The sequence below is a fragment of the Mixia osmundae genome (assembly GCF_000708205.1).
Source record: "Mixia osmundae IAM 14324 unplaced genomic scaffold scaffold_9, whole genome shotgun sequence".
Taxonomy (NCBI): Eukaryota; Fungi; Basidiomycota; class Mixiomycetes; order Mixiales; family Mixiaceae; genus Mixia; species Mixia osmundae.
The window spans coordinates 155,499-176,439 of NW_014575555.1; the positions used below are offsets into that span (position 1 = coordinate 155,499).

At 55.6% G+C, this 20,941-nt stretch overlaps 11 protein-coding genes across 11 annotated transcripts in view; 6 read left to right on the top strand and 5 right to left on the bottom strand.

Moving 5' to 3' along the window:
- The first annotated feature begins 362 nt into the window (after positions 1–362).
- Positions 363–1,928, top strand: L969DRAFT_89521 (uncharacterized protein). Its single transcript, XM_014710665.1, has 4 exons — positions 363–655; positions 719–1,069; positions 1,117–1,204; positions 1,257–1,928. Exons 1-4 carry the CDS (start codon positions 521–523, stop codon positions 1,808–1,810), a joined length of 1,128 nt encoding a protein of 375 aa, XP_014566151.1. The 5' UTR covers positions 363–520; the 3' UTR covers positions 1,811–1,928.
- L969DRAFT_89522 (uncharacterized protein) lies at positions 1,809–2,963 on the bottom strand. Its single transcript, XM_014710666.1, has 5 exons — positions 2,732–2,963; positions 2,564–2,676; positions 2,358–2,504; positions 2,019–2,297; positions 1,809–1,966 (listed from the first exon to the last, which is right to left on the bottom strand). The coding sequence occupies exons 1-5, from the start codon at positions 2,887–2,889 to the stop codon at positions 1,905–1,907; spliced, it is 759 nt and encodes a 252-aa protein (XP_014566152.1). The 5' UTR covers positions 2,890–2,963; the 3' UTR covers positions 1,809–1,904.
- Positions 2,964–3,008: 45 nt separating this feature from the next.
- Positions 3,009–5,795, bottom strand: L969DRAFT_89524 (uncharacterized protein). Its single transcript, XM_014710667.1, has 10 exons — positions 5,615–5,795; positions 5,470–5,551; positions 5,360–5,413; positions 4,547–5,303; positions 4,351–4,488; positions 4,024–4,300; positions 3,831–3,968; positions 3,501–3,774; positions 3,131–3,446; positions 3,009–3,074 (listed from the first exon to the last, which is right to left on the bottom strand). Exons 1-10 carry the CDS (start codon positions 5,760–5,762, stop codon positions 3,042–3,044), a joined length of 2,217 nt encoding a protein of 738 aa, XP_014566153.1. The 5' UTR covers positions 5,763–5,795; the 3' UTR covers positions 3,009–3,041.
- A 176-nt stretch (positions 5,796–5,971) lies between these two features.
- On the top strand, positions 5,972–7,633 carry L969DRAFT_96104 (uncharacterized protein; the record flags this gene model as incomplete). Its single annotated transcript, XM_014710668.1, has 3 exons — positions 5,972–6,713; positions 6,770–7,532; positions 7,582–7,633. The coding sequence occupies 3 exons, from the start codon at positions 5,972–5,974 to the stop codon at positions 7,631–7,633; spliced, it is 1,557 nt and encodes a 518-aa protein (XP_014566154.1).
- On the bottom strand, positions 7,509–8,975 carry L969DRAFT_584351 (uncharacterized protein). Its single transcript, XM_014710669.1, has 8 exons — positions 8,863–8,975; positions 8,564–8,811; positions 8,303–8,510; positions 8,238–8,251; positions 8,113–8,189; positions 8,037–8,053; positions 7,847–7,986; positions 7,509–7,788 (listed from the first exon to the last, which is right to left on the bottom strand). The coding sequence occupies exons 1-8, from the start codon at positions 8,909–8,911 to the stop codon at positions 7,687–7,689; spliced, it is 855 nt and encodes a 284-aa protein (XP_014566155.1). The 5' UTR covers positions 8,912–8,975; the 3' UTR covers positions 7,509–7,686.
- A 126-nt stretch (positions 8,976–9,101) lies between these two features.
- L969DRAFT_96106 (uncharacterized protein) lies at positions 9,102–11,709 on the top strand (the record flags this gene model as incomplete). The annotated part of the gene is made up of 3 exons (XM_014710670.1): positions 9,102–9,516; positions 9,576–10,372; positions 10,423–11,709. The coding sequence occupies 3 exons, from the start codon at positions 9,102–9,104 to the stop codon at positions 11,707–11,709; spliced, it is 2,499 nt and encodes an 832-aa protein (XP_014566156.1).
- Positions 11,710–11,906: 197 nt separating this feature from the next.
- Positions 11,907–12,296, top strand: L969DRAFT_96107 (uncharacterized protein; the record flags this gene model as incomplete). The annotated part of the gene is made up of 2 exons (XM_014710671.1): positions 11,907–12,085; positions 12,212–12,296. The coding sequence occupies 2 exons, from the start codon at positions 11,907–11,909 to the stop codon at positions 12,294–12,296; spliced, it is 264 nt and encodes an 87-aa protein (XP_014566157.1).
- A 100-nt stretch (positions 12,297–12,396) lies between these two features.
- Positions 12,397–15,946, bottom strand: L969DRAFT_96108 (uncharacterized protein; the record flags this gene model as incomplete). Its single annotated transcript, XM_014710672.1, has 6 exons — positions 12,397–13,584; positions 13,645–13,744; positions 13,803–14,086; positions 14,185–14,411; positions 14,545–15,491; positions 15,546–15,946. The coding sequence occupies 6 exons, from the start codon at positions 15,944–15,946 to the stop codon at positions 12,397–12,399; spliced, it is 3,147 nt and encodes a 1,048-aa protein (XP_014566158.1).
- Positions 15,947–16,047: 101 nt separating this feature from the next.
- L969DRAFT_52621 (uncharacterized protein) lies at positions 16,048–18,431 on the top strand (the record flags this gene model as incomplete). Its single annotated transcript, XM_014710673.1, has 6 exons — positions 16,048–16,407; positions 16,462–16,734; positions 16,786–17,295; positions 17,426–17,682; positions 17,739–18,085; positions 18,133–18,431. 6 exons carry the CDS (start codon positions 16,048–16,050, stop codon positions 18,429–18,431), a joined length of 2,046 nt encoding a protein of 681 aa, XP_014566159.1.
- A 38-nt stretch (positions 18,432–18,469) lies between these two features.
- On the bottom strand, positions 18,470–20,740 carry L969DRAFT_96110 (uncharacterized protein; the record flags this gene model as incomplete). Its single annotated transcript, XM_014710674.1, has 11 exons — positions 18,470–18,490; positions 18,528–18,542; positions 18,590–18,772; positions 18,823–18,899; positions 18,951–19,278; positions 19,327–19,476; positions 19,523–20,065; positions 20,116–20,334; positions 20,388–20,513; positions 20,568–20,635; positions 20,695–20,740. 11 exons carry the CDS (start codon positions 20,738–20,740, stop codon positions 18,470–18,472), a joined length of 1,776 nt encoding a protein of 591 aa, XP_014566160.1.
- L969DRAFT_89534 (uncharacterized protein) overlaps positions 20,650–20,941 on the top strand; it is a 509-nt gene continuing 217 nt past the window's right edge. The window contains exon 1 of the mRNA XM_014710675.1: positions 20,650–20,939. Coding sequence (XP_014566161.1) covers positions 20,881–20,939 — 59 coding nt within the window. The 5' untranslated portion in view covers positions 20,650–20,880. The remainder of the gene's footprint in view (positions 20,940–20,941) is intronic.

Genomic DNA, 20,941 nt, shown 5'->3' on the forward strand with positions numbered 1-20,941 from the left:
TAAGAAGGAGAGCGACTAAGCATACTACCCTGCAAGTCCCGTCAGGCCGGGGGGGCCAGTAGCCCGCCGTCATCGACAAAGAAATATCCCCTCTGCCGAAGCCGACGCGAGGTGCTGTGACGCTGTGGTCATTGAACGGGGCCNNNGCGCGTCGTGGGCACGGACTGCCGATCTGGGCGATTCGGTCTCGACTCAGCTCAACTTCGGCACACTCTTTCACTATCTATCTCCTTTCGAACAAGTCGATCACATCCTTCCTCCTATACTCGCTTGTTGTCTCACATATTCGATGTGAGAAGCAAACGAGTATATGCAATCTTCCTTAGTCATCTGGAAGCGGCCATCCTCAGGGATCATACTTAATACTGCATAGTGAGACTAGCAGATGAGCTACATGAGCTTTGAGCGTGTCAAGAGCTACTCTGCTCACAACTGAACGGCTGACCGTAGAAGGCCTGGTTTTGGTCGGACGCGACTTGACGCAGGGAGCGGCATCACTCGCCTTGGCTGATGAGGTAAAATGACAAAGCCAGGTCGGAGCCACTATGCCGCCGAGATTGCGTCCATGCTGTTCGTCTTCAGCGAAGTCAAGGACCCGGATGAGGAGACCGTCAAGATGATAGAGGATGTCGTTCGTGCTCAGATTGTCGAACTGGTCAGCGCTTGAACTCACCTGGGACACGTCTTGCGGTACTCATGTGTGCGCATCGTGGAGCAGATCATCCAAGCACGAGCACTAGCGACAAAGCGAGGATCACGTACGATCAGCTCGGAGGACTTGATCTTTCTCACTCGACATGATCGTAGCAAGGTCAACAGGCTGAGGACATACTTATCCTGGAAAGAAGTACGCAAGAGAGCCAAGGACACAGATGCAGTAGATGCAGGCGAGGTGGACGTTATGGACGAGCAGATCACGACGGACAAGTCTGCTAAAGCTCACAAGATGCGGATCAAGCTGCCATGGGAGATCACAACCGTCTTCTCCGACATGTTGCCCGATGACTCGGACGCAGAAGAGGACGAGGATGATCGGATAGCGTATGAAGATAGCAAGAAGCGCCTCAGAGTATGTACACGGCTGGTCCCGCCTGATAGACTGACACGTTGGTTCAGCTGGCGGACGAGCACACGCGGAACATGACAAGAGAAGAATACGCGCACTATGCCGAATGCCGTCAGGCGTCCTTCGTCTATCGCAAGGGTGAGTATCACGAGCTTGAGCTGCCGAATGCAGCTCAGTCATTCGTGCACAGGCAAACGCTTTCGCGAGTTTATCGGCTACAATACCTATGTCGAGGGCAATCCCAACGATGAAGTCATCGATATCCTGGGCTTCTTGTCATATGAGCTCGTTCGTGCGGTATGCGAGCAAGCATCTCAAGTCCACGAGAGATCTGCAGCTCTACGCATCGGTTTAGCTGGTCAGGTCAAGACGAAACTGAGATCGGACTCTATGGAATCACGAAAGAGTAGGAGCATGTCTGTTGGCGCCAGGAGAAAACGAGCTCGGTCAGATTCGCACTCGCCCGATGTCGATTTCGCTCGAGCGTTGCCTCTTCCTCCGGCCGGTCCTTTCGCTCCTTCTGACGCTGCTACGTACACACCCAGTGGAGAGGATACACTGGACACGAGCACTACCGCAGCTGCGCAGCCGTCCGGCGCGACGAAGCGACCGGCCCGATACATGATACCGAATGATGTCGAAACGGCTTATGCAGAGATGCAACGGTCGTCTGCGAGCAAGCGTAGCTCAGGCTTGCTCAACTTCCGAGGCGGCCTGGTGAGGAACAAGCTAGCTTTGTTGTAGGGTATAGTCTTGCAATGTTGCCGTGCAACTCAAGCTCGGCTACTGACACAACAGTCTCGAAGAGAACGAAGGAGGTGATCACCGAGTCTAACTATCAGCAACTGCAACCACTCGATTCTGGAGCCGCATCTGAAGGCTTCGAGGTGACATCGATCACTACTCCCGATACTTCAGTCTAATTCAAGCTTACTGACAGGAAGACACTGACTCTGGTTCGTGCCTGCAGCTTGCTCTGAATCTCTGTCCATGCCCGGCAAAGCTTGAGCGATCTTCCTAAAGAGCGTCTTGACATTGTGACCGGCTTTTGCAGAGGTCTCGATGAACATGACGCCCAGATCTTTCGCCCGCTTCTCTGCCTCCTCCGTCGTGACTTGTCGCTTGTCGTTCAGATCTGTCTTGTTGCCTACCAGCACGATGATGACATCGCTACCTCTCTCCGCTCGGACGTCATCTATCCACTTGTTCGTACTCGCAAAGCTCGAACGATCTGGCCGCTCGTCGCGTCAGTCCAACGCTTGCACTGCCTTGGAAGATAAAAACGGCTGACTTGTGATGTCATAGACGACCACGGCGACGCTCGAATCGCGTATATAGCTCGGTATGAGACTCCTGAAGCGCTCCTGTCCTGCTGTGTCCCATAGCTGCAGTCTGACTGTTCTATCTTCGAGATACATGGTCTTGCTCAGAAAGTCGACTGCCACGTTTCCGTCGACTCAGCATAAGTCCGCAAGCGTTGCACACAAGACCACGCACTGCCGATGGTGGCTTGGTATGTTGCGTCGAAGGAGCCGTACATGAACTGAGTGATGAGCGACGTCTTGCCCGCGTTCTGATCTCCCAGGAACACGAGCTTGAACTTCTTCAGCCTGCCCTCACAGTCTCAGCTTGATCAGTCACTGAGAACCGTCGAGAGCGACTTGCGCATGTGCAAACGACGAGGCAGGGTCAGGCGAAGTCATGCCTGTCGGCGTTGAAGCTTTCGGCGCAGATAGTGACGAGGTCGACTTGCTCGGCGAAACGACCGCAGAATCGTTCGGGCTCGCCGACGAAGACGTCGATGCAGCAGCAGGCGTCGTCATTCTGCCAGTTCGGAACAGTCAGCACACAGTATGAGGCCTGCTGTGACGAGCTGCCTTTGTCGCGAGAGTTCTTCGTAAATGGCGCGCTTCACGAACGCGACGGGTAGACATGACACGAATCGCGATGGACAGTTCCTATGATGCATGGAAGGCTAATAGGGCAGATCAATGTCCACACCTCCACTCTGCAGGCCGTTCGTATTTCAGCTCAGGATCCGTCAAATGCTGAGGAAGTGCCTACCGCAACATCGTCGTAATCATGGTACGCCCGTGTGCGCTTGGTGGCGCGCGGATCGAGTGATGCGCCCTGTGGCGGAGGTAGAGGTGCGGCAGCACCCGATCTTTGGCGCTTAGTAGAACTTTGCATATCGTCTGCGCGCCGTTTGCCATTTCGTCCCGCGCCGAGAGGTGCGTCGAGTCGTTCGGCAAGCGACATCGTCTCGCTCGCTCGTTTCTTGTTCTCCGGACGCATCTTCTTGAGTTCGTCGAACCATGCCGTCTGTTCGTGTCGTACGTCGCTCGCCTTGAAGCCATCGTTCGCTCTCTGTGGATCGAGACTATCGTAACGTTCGAGATGAGCACGGCAAGCATTGTATGCGAGCGAGACATACATGTAGCGATTGAGCATGTGGATCTCGCCCTCTTGAGATCTGCTCGGTAACTCCTCTTGATGCTTGTTGGCGATGTGTTTCTCGACAAAGCTGAGACCTTTGAAGAGCTTCTGACATATCCTGCAGCGATGTTTGTCGTCTGCTTCTGCGATCACGTTGGGTCCTAGAGCTGCCTCGACGCGATTGACAAAGCTATCGCCGCCAAATCGGACAGCGTCGACTTGATTGCCGTTGAGTAGCTTGTCCATTTTCTCGTCCAAGTCATTTGCGAAAGCTATCCCACGAGCCGATCAGACATGCTCGGCACGCTCTCACAGACTCGCTACTTACTGGTCATCTGATCCTGCACACGTCTGCCACGGATGTCATACTGGTCTTCCTGCTCGTCTTGAGAACCCGGCGGCCGTCGGAGAACCAACCCGCTACGCCTCATCAGATCTTCGTACGTGGAGCCAATCGTTGCGCTGTCTGTTTGTAAAAGCATCATCAGCTAGATGGTCAAAGGATCGGCAGGACATCATACAATAGCACGTGAAGAAGACGGTGCGAAGGTAAACAAGCATGAGATCGAGCTCAAATTTCGACGAGCTTGACTCTGTCGTCGCAGCCGCAGTCACTTTCGCCTTGATCATTTCTGAGCCACGCGTGTCCTTGAGAGCAGCTTCGAAGCGATCGATAATTAATTTCGCTTGATCGCAGTCATGCCGTATCCGTTCTGGTCGGTTGAGGATCGAGTAAGCGAGTCTGATCTTTGCGCGATATTCGACACTGTTCTCTACGTGCAGGGAGACATCGTCAATCTGTCACAGCGTATTAGCTCATGAATGCGTGGCAGATACAAGAGGGTGACCTTTGAGCCAGCGAGAAGCTTGTAAGCCGCCGTCATATCTGCGTCTGGCTTGAAAATCACCCAGCCAACACGCGTAAAGACTCGGCCATTTGCCGGACTGATGACAAGCGAGTCAAAGCCTGCAATCTGCGCACAATGCTGCGAATGATCGGACCTCTCAGCAATGGCAGATAAGTGTGGTGTGAAAATCGCATACTTTTTCGAGGGATCGTCTCTTGAGATTGCGAGGGATTGCGTTGATATACAGGTAATTCGGCTTCAGTGTCATTAGGGTGGCAGCGTCGAGTCTGTCTTTCGATTGTATCGCAGCCTTCTGCGCCTCGGTTTCAACAGGTATGGAAGACTCTTTGGCTTCTGTCGTGGCAGCTATAGCTGGCGCTGCTTCTGCTGGGCCTGCTTCTGCAGACTTCGCGTCCGCCATTGTCGAGTCCCCGTTCGCTTCGGCTGAGGCATCAGCCAAAGTGCTATCTCCCGCTGCGGTATCGCCGTTGATGCCCTTACTTTGCGGCGCTTCTGATGCTGTCTCTGTCGTATTTTCTGCCAGAGTAGCCTTGTCGTTCGGTCTCTCGGGCAGAGGTTCCTGAGGTAATTCCGGCAAATCATGACTGACATCATTGTATGCGCCGGCCTCTGCTTTGGTCAAGAAGGATTGCAGAGCGGCTCGATGAAAGTCAATCAGTCTCGTGCGTTCTTTCGCCCTGATCTCTTCGTCTTCTGCAGAGAGCGGTGGTATATCGGGTATAGGCTCGAGTGCAGCGTTAGGCGCGAGTAGATGAGGCAGCGCAGTGACGCCATATGCATCTTGGAACCAGGCATCCTTGCCGTGGGTGTCGATGAACTTTTCAGCTTCCGCTTTGAGAAACTGTAGGCGATACTTTGCGTAGCTTGCGTTCAGCCGTGGCTCGTCATCGTACACCTCAGGAAAGAAAGCTTTCATATAATCTCGAAAGTAGCTGCTCTCCTTCATTCAGCCGGGCGGCATATTGCGAGAGAGCCAACGAGTGCAGACCTAGGTGAGACGAGGAAAGCGCAGTGCTCGGGCGGTCTGAGACTGTCTGACCCTCTGCACCATTCATGGGATGAGTTAAGGCTCGCGTGGCAAGAGCCGATCAGGCTGACCTGTTCTGGTAGATGCGCTCGCCGGCAAATGCACTCGCGCCGGCCGAGTAGCCTCCCCTCCCGGTGCCCCCAAACTGATCATCTGTAGCATCGGCAGAGGTCAGCTCGTCTGTCCGTACCGTCGAGACGCGGCAGTGTGACGCACATGAATCGTTGGCCATTGGCCGGGCAGCAGAATAGGAATAGCTGTCGGAAGCGTATGCTTGGCTATCTGCATAGCCGCCTCTGCCGCTATAGTATGGATCATGGGCGGCTTGTTGGCCGCCATAGTAGCCGCCGTTTGAGTAGTCCATCGCTTTGGCTCGGGCGCACTTCCGCGCCGACAAACCAGCGAAGTATCACCAGCGATAGCGCGAGTGCTTGTGAGGGCTTGCGTAGTCGCAAGAGCTGATGGAGCTGTTCAGGCCAGCAAGGCACTTTGAAGCCGAGTGTCAGATGAATTCGAATATCTGAATTGACTTGGCCGACAATCTCGATTTGACAACACCGGCCAAGGACCCGGATGGAAGTGGACAGGCATCGCTCGCCTAGTCGGCCCAGCACGCCTTCCAACAATGCAGGAGCGAGCATGAGCGCACGACCGAGCCGATCGAACAGTGCCTCCTCCCACACCAACAATGGCAGTCTCCCCTTTGGTAGCCTGCCCACCGCGCCTCGTCAGCTTGGTTTTGGCTTCGGCATGGCCGCACCCTCACATCCTCCCGGCACTCCCATAGCCAGTACTTCGGGCTCCTTCGGTCTACAGGCTCTGCGATATCCGGCTTTGGGCGTCAGCAACACGTTCGTCCAGGCCAGACAACGACGGCCGAGCGAGACGAGATCAACCGTGAGCCGGCCCTCGAGACCGCAAGCGAGCGAGGACAACGCGAGAAGGCGTAAGCGATCAGAGACGCCCCTCTCCGAGCCGGAGGAGGACGAGGATGAGGAGCAAGATGGAAGGACGTATCGATCAGTCTCGTATGCATCCGTCAAGGGCACATCAAAGCGACTCCGGCGAGATCACGATCCGATGCCGTCCGAAAGTACCATCTCATTGGATACAGAGTCTGCTACATCACTCGTGCCACAACAGTCCAGTCCGGTCGTCGCTTCACCGCCAAAGGCAGACGATCTCAGAGACGCATTGCTCTCCCATTTCGCATCCTCGTCACTCGGCACACAGCCAGCATCCGCCACGATCGAACAGTCACTAGCATCTGCCGGCTCATCAGATGCAACAGTGCAGGATCTCAGCACCTCGCTACGTAAGCCTCAGAGATCCCTAGCCTGGGCGCAAAGGATTGACACCGTCATCTCGCAGAATCACTTACGAAGCCTGCGCTGCTGCGGGTGCTGGAACAGTTGATCAAGCAGCAACCCCAGTTGAGCGTCGTCGTTTCGTCCCTCCTCCCGTTTCCGACGATCGAATCAGTCCAGGCAAGTCTGGACGATCTCGAGAGAGCAGTCGCAAGTGCGATCCCCCTCTCGTTTGCAAAGGGGAAGCAACGATCACACGACAGAAGCACGAGCACCTCGCGGACTACAAATGGTATACGAGATGACTACATCTGGTCACGCGTGCGAACGAGCCTGGAAGCCTACATTGTCGAGGTGGCAAGGTTGCTCGATACCTTTTTCCCTGCCATACCCAATGACGATTCAGAGGCATGGTCGCCGAGGATTACACAAGCTATTGCGCAACATCCGAGTACCCAATTCGGGTTCCTCTACTCGCTCACCTTGTCTGTTCGCAAGCTGGAGGCGGTTCTGCCCGTCTCTCAAGCGCAGGCTAGCTCATCACGCGGCGCTACTCAGGACCCTCTGTCGAGACGTCTCTTGCCAGATCTGTTTGCCCACTGGCGCAACTTTGAGTGTCGAATAGGTCAGCAGGTCAACGAGCAAGGCAAGCTATTGGCGGCTTCGATCATCCAGACGTGGTTCAGGCAGCTTGACCACCTCGCCAGCTCGCGCATTCCTTCGCTCTTGGCCCTCGACGGCTTGCAAGGTGATGCGCTTGGCGAGGTAACCCTTACCCAGCAGACGATGCAAGATCTTCAACGGGATTTCGTCAGAGACATTGGCTGGTCAGTCTGGTCACATCATACAAGCGGCTGTGAACTGATCCCTGTGCAGGACCATTGGCGTACGTGCGCCGGCCGACATGCGTACCACGCAAGAATTGTAGAGAGTGTGTTGATGTAGCATTGCAGTCGCTCGAGTATGCATTCGTTTGCAGATCTATGGACGAGTGGTCTGGTTCGCCGGTGGTGGATTGACTGGCTCTCCGAGTGGAGTGACATAGCACGATGAGATCCCTCCGTCTACTTTGAAATCCGTGCCCTGTGTCAGATGAAGGGTAAATTAATCCCCCACAAGAGCAGATCGGCAGACGACTGACGGTGATGTAGCTGCTATCGTCCGATGCGAGGAAGAGGGCCGCCTTGGCTTGCTCGATCGCTTCGCCGAATCTGCCCATGGGAATGTGAATCATCCTTCTATCCCTCTTCTCGGGCGTGTTGAGGAAATCCATCAGCAGTGCTGTCTTGCGCTGGTCAGGATCCCAATGAGCATGTGCGAGGGAGCCATACGTGTTTTCAGTGGCCCTCTGTTTTTTTGAGCGTGAGTAGATCAGTAGGGATCTATCTGGAAGCTAGTACAGCGTACGGGCACAGAGCGTTGACGCGAATGCCTTCTTTGGCGTGAACCATGGCGAGCTCACGCGTCATGGCGAGTACGCCTCCCTGTCGAGCTTATCAGGCCGAGTGCAGGAGCGCGAGACTCGTGCTGACCTTTGATGCGGTATCTGTGCAGGACTGTCAGCAATCGTGAAGGAATCGCAGAAGCGAGGACGAACAGGCTAATTGGGGGGTGGCAGCACCGAGGATAGCGACAAAAGAGGCAACGTTGATGATACTGCCGCCCGTTCGGAGGCCCTTGCTTTCGTCTGTTGGGTTCTTGCGCATCTGTTCGATGGCGTACTTGCAGCCCCACCAGACGCCCTTGAGGTTGATCTGCATCGTGAGATCCCAGATCCTCTCCTCTGTGTTCAGCGCGCCGTCGTCCTGCACGTCCGCAGAGGTCTCAGAACTGCAGCTCAGACATGGTGAGAGCGTGCCTGGGGATGCATGATGCCGGCATTGTTGAAGATGACATCGAGCCGACCAAACGTCTCTACGGTTTTGGCAACACAGGCTTTCAGATCGGCTTCCTTGCCTACATCCGCCTTGAACGAGATCGCTCTGGCATCAGGCACACGCTCCTTGATGAGATCGACACATGACTGTGCTGCTGACTCGTTGATGTCTGCTGCAACGATGGCGGAACCCTCTTGGGCGAAGATCAGACACGACTCGAGTCCGATGCCTGCACGTCACGCTCGCTCAGCATGAGTTGTTGGCGATCGAGTGTGCTGACCTGATCCTGCGCCGGTGACGATGGATACTTTGTGATCTAGTCGGCCCATGTCAGGAGAGGCCTGTGGTGTCTGTCGGTGATGGATGGAAGTGATAAGCGCCGTCGCGACAAAGTGGGAAAGTGGACAGGACAGGACATCGCTCACAAAGCAGGCCAAGAGCGACGCGGAGAGACCTCGAAGGACAGCATCAGCATGCTCGATGCATGACACAGTCGACACTGCGACCGGATGACACGAGATGGGCGACAGTATGGCAGCCCAGGTGAAGAGTGATAGCAACGAGTTGACAAGAGACCAGCTCGAGACTTTGCTCGTCCCTGTCCCCGACGCTCTCGACGTCCTCACTGCTTCCGCTCAGGACCTGTCACGACACATCACCAGTGCGCATCTGGATGAAGCCACAAAGAGCGCAATACTCGAGCAGAGCTATCTGCGCGCTTCGTCGAATGGTTCAGCTGATCTGCTCGAATGGCTGCTCAAGCAAGATGTAGATCCAGACGCAAAGGACGAAGACAGAACACCTGCCATCATACTCGCTGCTTCCTTCGCCCATCTCGACTGCGTCAGGTTGATCGTCGAGGCTGCACATGCTCGTCGACATTATTCCAAGCCAGGCCTCGGCATCAACGTGACCGACCGTGCAGGCTGGACAGGCACGTCTCGCCGTTTCATGATGCCATCTGTAGCTGATGCACCGGCTTGCAAACTGCAGCGCTGCACTGGGCAGTCAGTCAGAACAATGTCACCCTCGCCAGCTTCTTGCTCAACCACGGCGCTCGGATCGACATGCGTTCGAACAAAGGCCTCACGCTCAAGAAGCTCCTCAGAGCCGGCCCAAAGGGCGACGATATGCGTCGCGTGCTCCAATCTGCCCAAGCTGCCCGACTGGAACGCATCAATCCAAAGCTGGCAAATGGCGCTCAGGCTGACGTGTCTCATGATGCAGGTGAGATGTCTGCCATCATCTCGGAAGACAATGAGGCCGTACAAAGACAACGGGACATCATAGCCGAGACCTGTCGATGTCTGGGCATCAGCCCTGCTCAGCTGCAATCCGAACCTCAACCAGAAGCCATGCCGCCAGACGAGTCGTTCGATTGGGAGCTCTGTCTGCCCGATCAGATGCTCGTCTTTGGCATGCAAGATCTTCCGACCATCTTGCGAGTGGCCATTGCAGACATCTCCCCCACCGCATCAGCACGAGATCGGATTATACCCGCCAGCGTCATCTTCTTTTGCGCTCGTTACGCTTGTCATTACGATACCATAGACTTGCTCGACGAGCTTCTTCTGGGTTCCATCGAGACCATTGAGGCAGCCCTCTTTTCCGACCCATCCAACATGGCCAATTGTGCTTTCTGGCTTCTCAACTCCCTCGTCTTGCTGCACGCGCTCAAGACGGATCCCAACCTCGCCATGGCCACACCAGAATACCAACTCAACCTATCTGACCTGATCAATCAGATCTTTGTCTTTGTCATCCGCGACTGCGAGCAACGCATCGACAAGGTGCGTTCTATCTGCTTGCAGGGGAACAGTTCTGACATGCTCGTCCAAAGATTCTCGATGCTGCTATGCTCGACTATGAGCCTGTCACGGGGTTCGAAGATGTTCGTTTCGAGGGTGAATGGCGCTTCGTCAAGGCGCTTACCGACAGCGCCCGCAAGCGAAACGTCACGCCCGGCAAACGAACGGTCATGAGTCTCTTCAATACGACTCCTCAGCAGGCTCATGACGAGACTGTCGATGTATTCGGAACCAAGCTCTCCCCTTCGGCCCGCTCCTTCTCGAACTTCAACGCGATCGGAGATGCGACCTCGCCTGCGCGTGTCATCGCCATCCTATCGTCGACTCTCGTTGTTATGCAGACTTACCACATTCATCCTTCGATTGTCTGTCAGACTTTCGCTCAAGTCTTCTACTGGCTCGCTTGCGAATTATCAAATCGTATACTCGCAAAGAGAAAGTACCTCTGTCGATCTAAAGCCGTCGGCATAAGGTTGAACGTCTCCAGCGTAGAAGAATGGGCAAGACTCAATCGTCTGCCCCCTCAGCTCGTGCCCAAGACATTTGCACCTCTCAAACAGCTGCTACAGTGGTTACAGTGTCTCTCGAGTGAGACAACGCTCGAAGGCCTCAGGACGACCATCGCAGGCTTACCTGCTCTGAATCCCATCCAACTTCGCCAGTCTCTGCGCGATTATCGCTACGAAGTAGACGAGGGTCACATGTCACAAGACTGTTTGCGTCAGCTGGCAGTCCATCATGCCGAATGGGAGGGCAAACAGCTCGGCAAGCTGAATGCTCAGACTTCGCCCTCTGCGCCACCGAACAAGCCAAGGACGAGTATCACGGCTTCGCCCGTCTCGCCGAACATACGCCGATCGTCCAGTCAAGCTAGCGTCAGATTAGGCGACGAGGTCAATCTAGACAGGCAGCGGCATATCGACCTCGTCTTCTCGCATCCCAGTCGATACCCAAGTTTCCTGCCCGCCCGGGGACCAGACAATGTTCATGCCGACATGGACTCTCGGTTCATGCTACCTTTTGCTCTGCCGTCCTCTGCGAACGAGCTCGTTGCATTCGATACTACGCCTGTCTTTGGTCCTCAGCTGTCTGCCGAGCAAGAAGCACATCCTCACCGGACGGCCTGCGAGCCTGGATTGCCCTCGGAGTTCCTGCAGATGCTCGATGCTGCTCGTGAGCAGGATGCGCACGCTCTACTGACGCAATCGCACACTGTTCGCTCAGCAGATCCGCAAGTGCTTGCTTCCATCGAAGACTGGAGGGCAAGAATGGCTCAGGAAACACTGCCTGTTGAAGATGAGGACATCAGACAACTCTGACATAAACATGCACCTAGTCATTGCAATAAGACGTCCGCATGTTGATTCACTTAAGATGCGCGCGCAGCTTTTGCGTTTTGTGATAATCGCGATCGTCAACAATCGTCGAGTAGCATGTGTATGCAAGGCTCATGTTCACAAAGTGGCCACACTGAAAGCAAGTAACAGATTGCGTCGCTGACTTTTGTCTCATCCCGATGGGCCTCAGTGATCCATCGGTTGCCATCTACATTGCCGAATGTCAACGAGTCCTCAAGAAATCTGGCCTAACGTACGAAATGCACGGTTACGGCACTGGCTTAGAGGGTGAGTGGGAGCAGGTCATGAATGCAATCAGGGACTGTCACGATGCTGTGCACAAGATGGGCTGCCCAAGGTAAGCGCTCATCTACAATCGCGACTCGTCTCTGAACTTGTCTTGCCGCAGGATAGCGACAGGCAAGCTGGACTGGTACTTACAGGGTCCATGCTGACTTCGCACAGACGTTCGCATCGGAACAAGAACAGACCGCGAAGGTGCGAGCAACGCAGCGAAGAAGCAGAGAGTCGTAGATATTCTGCAAAAGGACGAAAGCAGGCCAGCGTAGCATTGGCAGCCGGGCCTATCCACATATGCCATTTTGCTACAATTCATCACCTCAAGCGAGGGCGAAGGGGCGTGTCAGGGGCTCGCGCAAGGTCGAGCGTCTATTGTGCTAAATCATTGTGTGGCATCGTCAAACCATTGTAGCCCGAGCCCGTGTCGCCGAAGGAGGATTTCCTTGACGAGCTCCCTTGTGTAGAGTCTTTTGACAGCCATGAAAAGCGACCGCTCGATGGCTTCGGTGAGCCCGGACCAGGGGAATGGGCGTCTCGCATCGGCGAGCCGCCTCTGGACTGGTTGAGGTTCTGAGATAGAGATCTCCGTCTGACAGGATGGAGAGGGCGCTCTGGCTGCACAGGGTTGAGATTTTCGAGGATGAGACTGCTGTTCTGGCTCTGCCGGGCTAGCGGCGAATCGATGCCACCATTCTGATTGATGCCATTCGTCAAAATCTTACTCAGACCGGTTCGCCTGACTTGCGGCTGGGGCGAGAAAAGGTGGCCATGGTGTCCGGGCGCAATGTCAAGCGTCTGATGTCCTTGGAATTTCTCAGATGAGCTATGAACACTCTGATCAGGTGATGACTTTTCTCGTCGCTGTGCTGCCCCAACAGGGGCATAGCCGGAAGAGCTGCTGCCTGGCGAAGGCGCGTTGTACATGTATGTCGCGCAGAGGACGATGCCGCATCCGACGACGAAAGATGTCGTCACGGGCGCATCGAACAGCATGACACCCGCAATGAAGGAGATGATGATCGAGAGTGATGTTGCAAAGCCCTTGAGGATGTTGTCGGCATGCTTGATGACGAGGGCGGTGATGAGTCCACCGGCGACTTGCACCAGCACGGTAGCGATCGCCCAGAATCCGAAATTGTCGAACAGGCCTGCGACGACCGGCTTGGCAGTTGCAGATAGCGCAGGCGCCGCCGTACCATCGAAGAGAGACGACAGCGTGAAGGAAGGTGCGACAACGGGCAGCAGCGCGGGCAGCAAACTGAAGAAGGACAATTGGGTGTTCCTGACCCAGAGATCCGCTTTGGAGCCTTTGAGGACCATTTCAAAGTACACGCCGGCGAGACCGGATGTCAGACAGGATAGTGAGACGGCGATGAAGCCTTTGAGCGGGTTCATGCTGTCATCGTGATGGCTCGAAGCAGGCGCAGTCTGCAATTGGACGATCGCCACGCCGACGCCGAGTCCGACGAGGCTGAGCCATTTGGAGAGCGATAGCCTTCTACGGAGTAGAACGACACTGAAAAGCGCGGTCGTGAGAATTTTGAGCTGATAAGTGACCTGCTCAAGCGCGTTAGTCGATCCTATCAGAATGTATGTACGCGTGCAGGCGTGACCGACCTGAAAGGTAGCGACATCGAGGTTTGATGCGGCCACGAACTGCAAGTTGTTCTGAATGTAGTACAGCAAGGCCGGTATGGACAGTTTCCAGCAATCATCACTGCAGCAAGAGGCGACGGATCAGCTCAGGCAATCCGTGTAGAATGCACTGAGCGCGCCTGAAGACATCCTTGAACAAGCCTGCAGATTTACTCGGCAGTAGCTTGAGATAGCGCATCGAGCTGGATTCTATGGTCTGAATCTGATTGCTTATCCTTCGCTTCAAGGGTGCTCCTGGACTGGCATAATGCCCTGCCGCGCTGCCTGAGCCATAAGGAGCTGCGTCGAGATGGGTGTACGTGTTTGCGAGCGCGACGGCGAGCGAGATGACGCCCTTGAGAATCTCTCCCAGAAGGACAGCAGCGGCGGTCGAATAGGGTCTGGCTCCAGGTGCCGTGCGAGACTGTGACGAGGCATGAAATAAGCGGAACCCTTGGCAAATCATGCGCATGTGGACAGTCATAGCGCATGACGATCATGATCAATCAGGAGAGAACTGACATAGTGTATCAGAATGGCCAGCGTCGAGTTCTGCACGGTCAGGGTCACCAAGCTGATGTATTTGAGAGGTATTCCCGCCAAACTCGGCACGCCGTCGTTCGACATGGTCCGAGTTGGAAGCCTGACGTGCTCAGCTAGGATAGATCGATGCTTGGCGTCGGCAGCTAGCGCTGCATGTGCGCTTGTGAAAGCATGGCTCGGGCCTTTTGCGACAGCGACGCGCTGAGCTGGCACACATAAAATCACGCGCGGCGGCGAAACACTCGCGACGGCTGACCAATTTCATAGACGTGGCGGTATGGTAGGGCGGTGGTACATCACACACAACAAGCAACCCAGATCACCGACCGACCCACTGACCATTGACTTTGCCTACGTGATCGTCATAGGTATTATAGAAAGGATCCTGAGAGAGGTGGTCTGTTCCTGCACTGTCTGACCTTGACAGAGCTCGACCGATTCTCGCGCCATCGGGGTCGACCAAAGTCAGTGAAGCGTAGCGATGGCAGGGCGCGTCGAGGTCGGAAGCATCTGGGTCGATGTCCATGCTCTCGCGTTCGCTGAGAGGCGGCTCGCGCAGTACATCCACATAGGATCTCCGGCTTCGCGTTGCATGCCTTCTCGTCAAGCCGGCTGACGATCCAATCGGCTGGTATTCACCGCTCAGGCTGGATAAAGAGAGGCGTGTGAGTTCACCAAGCTCGCGATCGCGTTCGAGGAGATCCAGGAGCCGACGACTAGAGTTCTGTCGAGTCTCGGGAGGCGTACTCTCGCTGATAGCATAGCGACGAGTGGGGGCCACGAGCGGGCGCCGCCGCGGCAGAGTGGGCGTGTGCGGAGGCTCTTGCTGTTCGCTCGTCTCTTGTGCTTGCCAAAGCTCGGGCAAAGCGAGACGCTCGAACGAAGTCTGTACGGGCTGCGGCGAGGCTGAGAGAAGGTCTTGACTTGCCGGCAAGAGTCTGCTTGTCTCTGGACTTGGCGAGACGGAAGCGGAAGAGTAAGCCGAGGTGCTCGCCTCACCGAGCACGCGCGATGCCGAACGAAGTGCGCTCATCTCCCGCATGATCTGCGCTCGCCTGTTCTCCATTCTTTGGCTTTCCTCCGAACGGGTCATCGTGTCTGCGGTCCTATCTTGCGGTTCGTGCTGGTCTGCAGCGCTAGCGAGCAACCAAGCATGCGATGCACTCGTCGGCGTCGTCTCTTCGACGATCGGAACAGTCGTTGCTTGCGCCAGATGTGCAGCAGCGGTCTCGATAGTCGACAGACGTCTGTCCTCGCTCGAGAGTAGCATGCTGACACGGTCGAGTCTGGATGTCAGAACCAAGTCAGCGGATGACGATGATGTGCCTGGCCGGGCTCACCGTTCGGTGACGGTCATGGCTTCTTGAAGAGACAGCCTGGCTCGTGATAGCAGGTCTTGAGTGTTGGCCAGCGCGTCACGAACGACATTGATGGTGTCGTCAAGCGACAGCTGACCACTCTCTTGTGATCGCAAGGCCAACTGTATAGCATCGTTCGAGCTCTCAGCCTCGTCGATGAGGCCGTTGACAGTCGGAGTTGCGCTGCGAAGAGCCGAAGCTGCAGCAGAAGACTGGGTCTGTAGCGTGCTGAGCTGCCGAATGGCCGTCAAGCGCTCCCGAAGCGCGGGAATGCTGGTGGCCAGTGCATCCGACACATCTGCTCTCGCCCGTCTCACCTCCTCTGTCGTCGACATGAGTCGCTCGATGTCAATCATGCTCATCTCGTGAGCGTCGCCAGCCATTTGGGCATGCGCTGCTGCTCTCATTCGCTTGGGTCGCTTCGCCCACGCGAGACAGGAAACGCGTCATACTTTCTTTGGCTTGAGGCGACGGCCAGGTCTGCATGCAGCTGCAGCCTGATCAGTGGAGATATGTGAACGAAGGTAGGGCCAACATCGTGTTTGCCTACTCCGGCAACGAGTCGGCCTATCTCAACAAAGTCATCCGGATCAGCAAGAACGGTGGTCCCTCGGGGGATGACACTGCCTTTCGCGCTCTGCTGCGGCGGCTCGTCCCTGCAGAGCATCAGACCCAGCCGCCGACGAGGCTGACAGTCAATACGAGCTCATTGTTGAAGCTTCTGGCGTCCACTGAGCACTTGCGACCACAGCAAAGACGCGATGAGCCCGCTATCGATCTTGCAGGCAGCCAAGTGCACCTCATGGACAATGTCTTTGGCTCGGGCGTCGCTGTAGAGATCAAAGTATGCCCCGCGCTCGATGCCCGCATACATGACTGAGTCACGTGCACATTGCAGCCCAAATGGGGCTTCATACCCAGCGAACAAGCGAGCGCACCGCCGCAGCTCTGTCGCTACTGCATGCACTCTGTCTCCCGAGATCACCGCGCAGGCCACACACCGCAGCGCTTGTCACATCGTCGAGCAACATATTGCCCGCTTGATCTCTTCTCGCCGCACCGCGCTCGAAGCGAGCACGCGCTCGAGCGCTTATGGCAGCACTGGCTCGATTCCCGAGCATCGTCGAACAATTTTCGCGTTTTCGTTGACAGTCAGCTCGTCATGTCAGACGTTCGTTTCGATCAGAAGACGTGTTGCTCAGCACTGACCGCAGCTCTTCAGGAACTCGGCCTTGCGGGCCTCCGGCAAGCACTCGCCTGCACGCGGGGCGCTGAAAAGACTATAATCCTGTCGTCTCTGTCACACCAGCTGACAGGTCTCAAGAAGCTCGCTGAGCTCCAGCGTGAGCATGACGGCGCGGGAATCGTGCGCCTCTGGGCAGCCGTTTGCGCGCAGCCCGACTTTTCCTGCTTCTTGACGCCGGCGACCGAGGCTGAACTTCGCAACGGCGCTTTCGACTCTGGCTCAAGCTTGCACGGCAAGTCAGAGCTTCGCAAAGCAATCATCGCATATGCAATCTCGGCGACATTCAAAGATTGCTCACTTGCCATACAACTGCCTCCTAGCATGCGGGAATCGTCCAGCATCGTCAAGTGGATTGATCTTGACTGTAAACCTCTCTCGCGTTTGCCTCACTGGGCTCGTCAGGCGCATGACATGCGAGATGATCTGCGGCGCGCGCTCAAGTCTTCTACAGGGGATTTTGCGGGCTGCTCGCTGCCGGAGTCTAGTGTACTTTCTGGCTAATGTCTGCAAGATGTTGATCTTTTGCCGGGTTATCAATCGCTCGTAAATTGATATTGGCTGAACGTTCGACGTGCCAAGCCAAGTAGGGCTCTTCCGCAACGACTTGGGCAACGAGATGAAGAAGTTCCTCAACAAGCTGAACAACTCCTCCTCCGGCTCGAGCTCGACTCAATACAATAGTCAGCCGACGTATGGAGGCTCTGCATCCAATTTCTCGGGTCCCAGCCAGCCGCCCAGCTATCGACCTCCGCCGGGAGCACCGCCTGCCACAAGCCGACAAGCTGGCTACGTACCGCAAGGGACGTATGCGCCGCCCGAAGGTCCACCTCCGCCAGATGGCGCTTCGTCGACCGGTCCCGGCAAAGAGGACGCGTGAGCCCCTCTATGTTCGCACGTTGCGGTGAGCTGAATTGTTGTGAGCGTCCCAGCTATGCGCCTCTACGTCGCTACGACACCGTCTTCCTCGTAGACGATTCCGAGTCGATGGAGATGTTCTGGGACGAGACTCGCAAAGCACTGACGGGCGTGGTCGAAATCGCAACTCGATATGACGATGACGGCTGTGACCTCGTCTTCTTCAATTCGACCTTTGTCGCTCAAGGCGTCAAGTCATCTGCCGACATGATACGTACCTTCAGGCGTGTCGAGCCTCGGCGATCCACACCTACAGCCACAGCGTTACGGCGCGTTGTTGAGCCATATCTGCTCAAGCTAGAAGCGAGCAAGGCATCTGGCAGCCCAAAACCCAAGCCACTCAACATCGTTTGCCTAACAGGTCTGTAGATGACGCTCATACGAGCAAAGACTGACTGTGAAGCTCAGACGGCGCGCCGAACCGAGGAGAAGAGCCAGATATGATCATCGTAGATGCGGCTAAGCGACTTGATGCCGGTCGCTTCCCGCTCAGTCAGCTCGGCATCAGCTTCATACAAATTGGCACCGATGATGAAGCCACGCAGGCGCTCGAGGCGCTCGATGACCAGCTGAGAGCAACTCACAAAATCCGCGACATGGTCGATACAACGCCTTACGATCCGAAGCAAAGCTTGACATCCGAGTACTTACTCAAAGCGATCATGGGTGGAATCTCGCGTAAGCTAGACAACACCCCGCGCACGTGAGAAGGGCGGAAACCATGGATGTCTGTGCTTCGCGTGTATTAGTCTCTTGTTCGCGCTCGCTTGAAGCATCTCAATGTGCTCTTTGACGACAGACACGAGGCTGAGATCACCCTGTGCGCGAATGAGATCCGCAACCGGAATCTAGATAGCATGCTTACGGGCATCAAGTCGATGTCGTCGAGCTGAACGTCTTGCAACCTCTCGAGAAGTTTGTCATTGCTCGACGACTGCGCGATCGCAGAGCTAGCCAGAACATGCAGCCTTTGGGCGTCGCTGACGTATTTCAGCCGGCGAGCGAGCTTGCTGTCGTCGATATAGCCCTGTGCACCTGCCGCAACGATCTGGCAAGTCGTCAGCTGCCAAGCTTGCATGAAGTGAATAAGCGCTCGACTTGGATGGAGCTCTTGCAAAGCAAGCTATATAAATCAGACTGTGCGGCCAGTTGCGCCCTATCCGGAGTGTTGCTTGCTGTCGCACAAATCATGGGTAAGTTCCTACAGAGACATTGCGGGCACGAACGAGATGCTTGTCTGGCCAGCAGGCGGAGTGCATCGCTTTGTCGATCGTGCAAAAGTGACAGGACCGCGTAGATTCCAATGATCTCATCGTTTTGATAGACATCGCATTCGAAGCCGGACCATAGGACCTCTGTCTCGAGGTAAAGGCGCTCGATATCGAGAGCGGTGACAAGCGCTCGAAGCGACAGGGTGACGTGCTCGCGAGAGAGCACGAGGTCGCTAGGAAGCAGCTTTGTCTGGAATACTTGCCAATTTGTTGCATGCTTTGCAAGCTTTCTGTGCTTTCTCGCTCTGTTCTGGAAGTGCAGCGCGACCCGCTCTACCAGTAACTGCTGAGCGATGAGCTTGCTAATATGTCTGTTCATCCAGCAACATACCTCACCAAGATCGCGCATCAGGCTCGCCAGAGGTGACGCGACCAGAGCTGACTCGTCCATAAGGATTCGGCAGTGCTGTGGGCCACACCAGACTTGTATGAAGCTTTGAGCTGTTACCCGAGAATCTGCGTGTTCCCCCACGACGGCAGTCTGTGCAACCGTGTCAGCAAAGGCGGCCCATACTGACCGAACTGACATGATGCATCGAGCGAGCAAAAGCGCACGCTTCTACATCTGTGTCTCGCATGGATCTCTCGAGCCAGATACATCGCAAGGGATATGCAGCACGTCTGTAGCCGCAAGCGCGATCGAGATCATTGAGCATCGCCATCTGGGCTTTGCCCGTCTGCTCTTGCGACAGGAGGCCAACAGTACGCTTTGGTGTGCTGTGAGTGGGGAGATACCGAGCATATTGCGGGTCGAAGAAAGGCTCCGTCAAAAGCTGAGCTCGTGGAGACGGCAAGATAGATGCGTCGAGGGTTGCCCGGGTCATACGCATACTGCTGATCAGACCAGACACGCCTGCTTGATCCATTGGCATCCGATAGAACTCCTGAAACAGTATGAGCTGATGCTGTCGATGCTGCAAATGTAAGCGCAGGGTATAGAGTCGCTCTTTTGGCTCAGTCGTGCAAGACGCGAGCCAAGCGTCAGCAGCGTCCAGCTCGTCTAGACATTCATCGAGGGAGACCGTGCTCGCTAGATCGACGTCGAACGTCTGCGTGACCATATCTTCGCTCTGCCTTTCACGTGATCAGACAGGCCGCCCTGAAGCTCAGGTAGACTGACAGAATAGAGTGGACCAGCATTGATTTCTGTGCAGACCAGCTCGAGTGACTTGAGCAGACCGAGCAGGTACGCTCGCAAGACTAGTCCCGTGAGCTCTGAGGGTGTCGTCGACGCTCGAGTATGCTGGCCGAGCGCATCCATCGTGATTGCGTCGATATGGTGGACAAAAAGACAGGTGTAGATGGTCTGCGCAAGCGGAAATCCCGAATGGAATGTCATCTGCCAATGGCCTGTTGAGCCTGGATGTCTAGGTCACGACCTCAGAGACGAACTTCGCATCGCTCGAGTCGCTGGAAGATGGCAAGCAGGTGGTCGCACGTCAACGGCGTTGCAGGGTCGAAATTGGCAACACTGATCAATGGGCGGCCTGCTCCAGAGTCCGTCCTATCATCCATGAGCTAGCAAGAGTCACATGAGCGTCGTGATGTGCTGCAAAAGGGCAGAGCAGCGACCTCAACGGCGCCCATTGCATCGTATGCGTCATAGTCGGCAGCAGTAATGATCTGGCCATCCTGAAGCTCTGCATAGGTTCACACGGCTTGAGCTTGTGAGCAAGGCGCTTGTGTGCCTCTAGCTGACCCGAGGCTGCCTGCTGTATCAAGCTGAGGACGTCGTGATATGCCATCAAGCATCAAGTATCAAGCTCTGGTTTGAACCGGAACCGTTGGTCCCAGGAAATCCCAATGCCTCATTTCGCAGCTCAGGGGCTCGTACTAATCGCTCGACCTCACGTCGGTTCAGCAGGATACTTTATCGCATTTCATGATGGACAGGGCAACCTCGCTCATTTTCGCGGATTCCAAAGGCAAGATAGTAGACGACATGG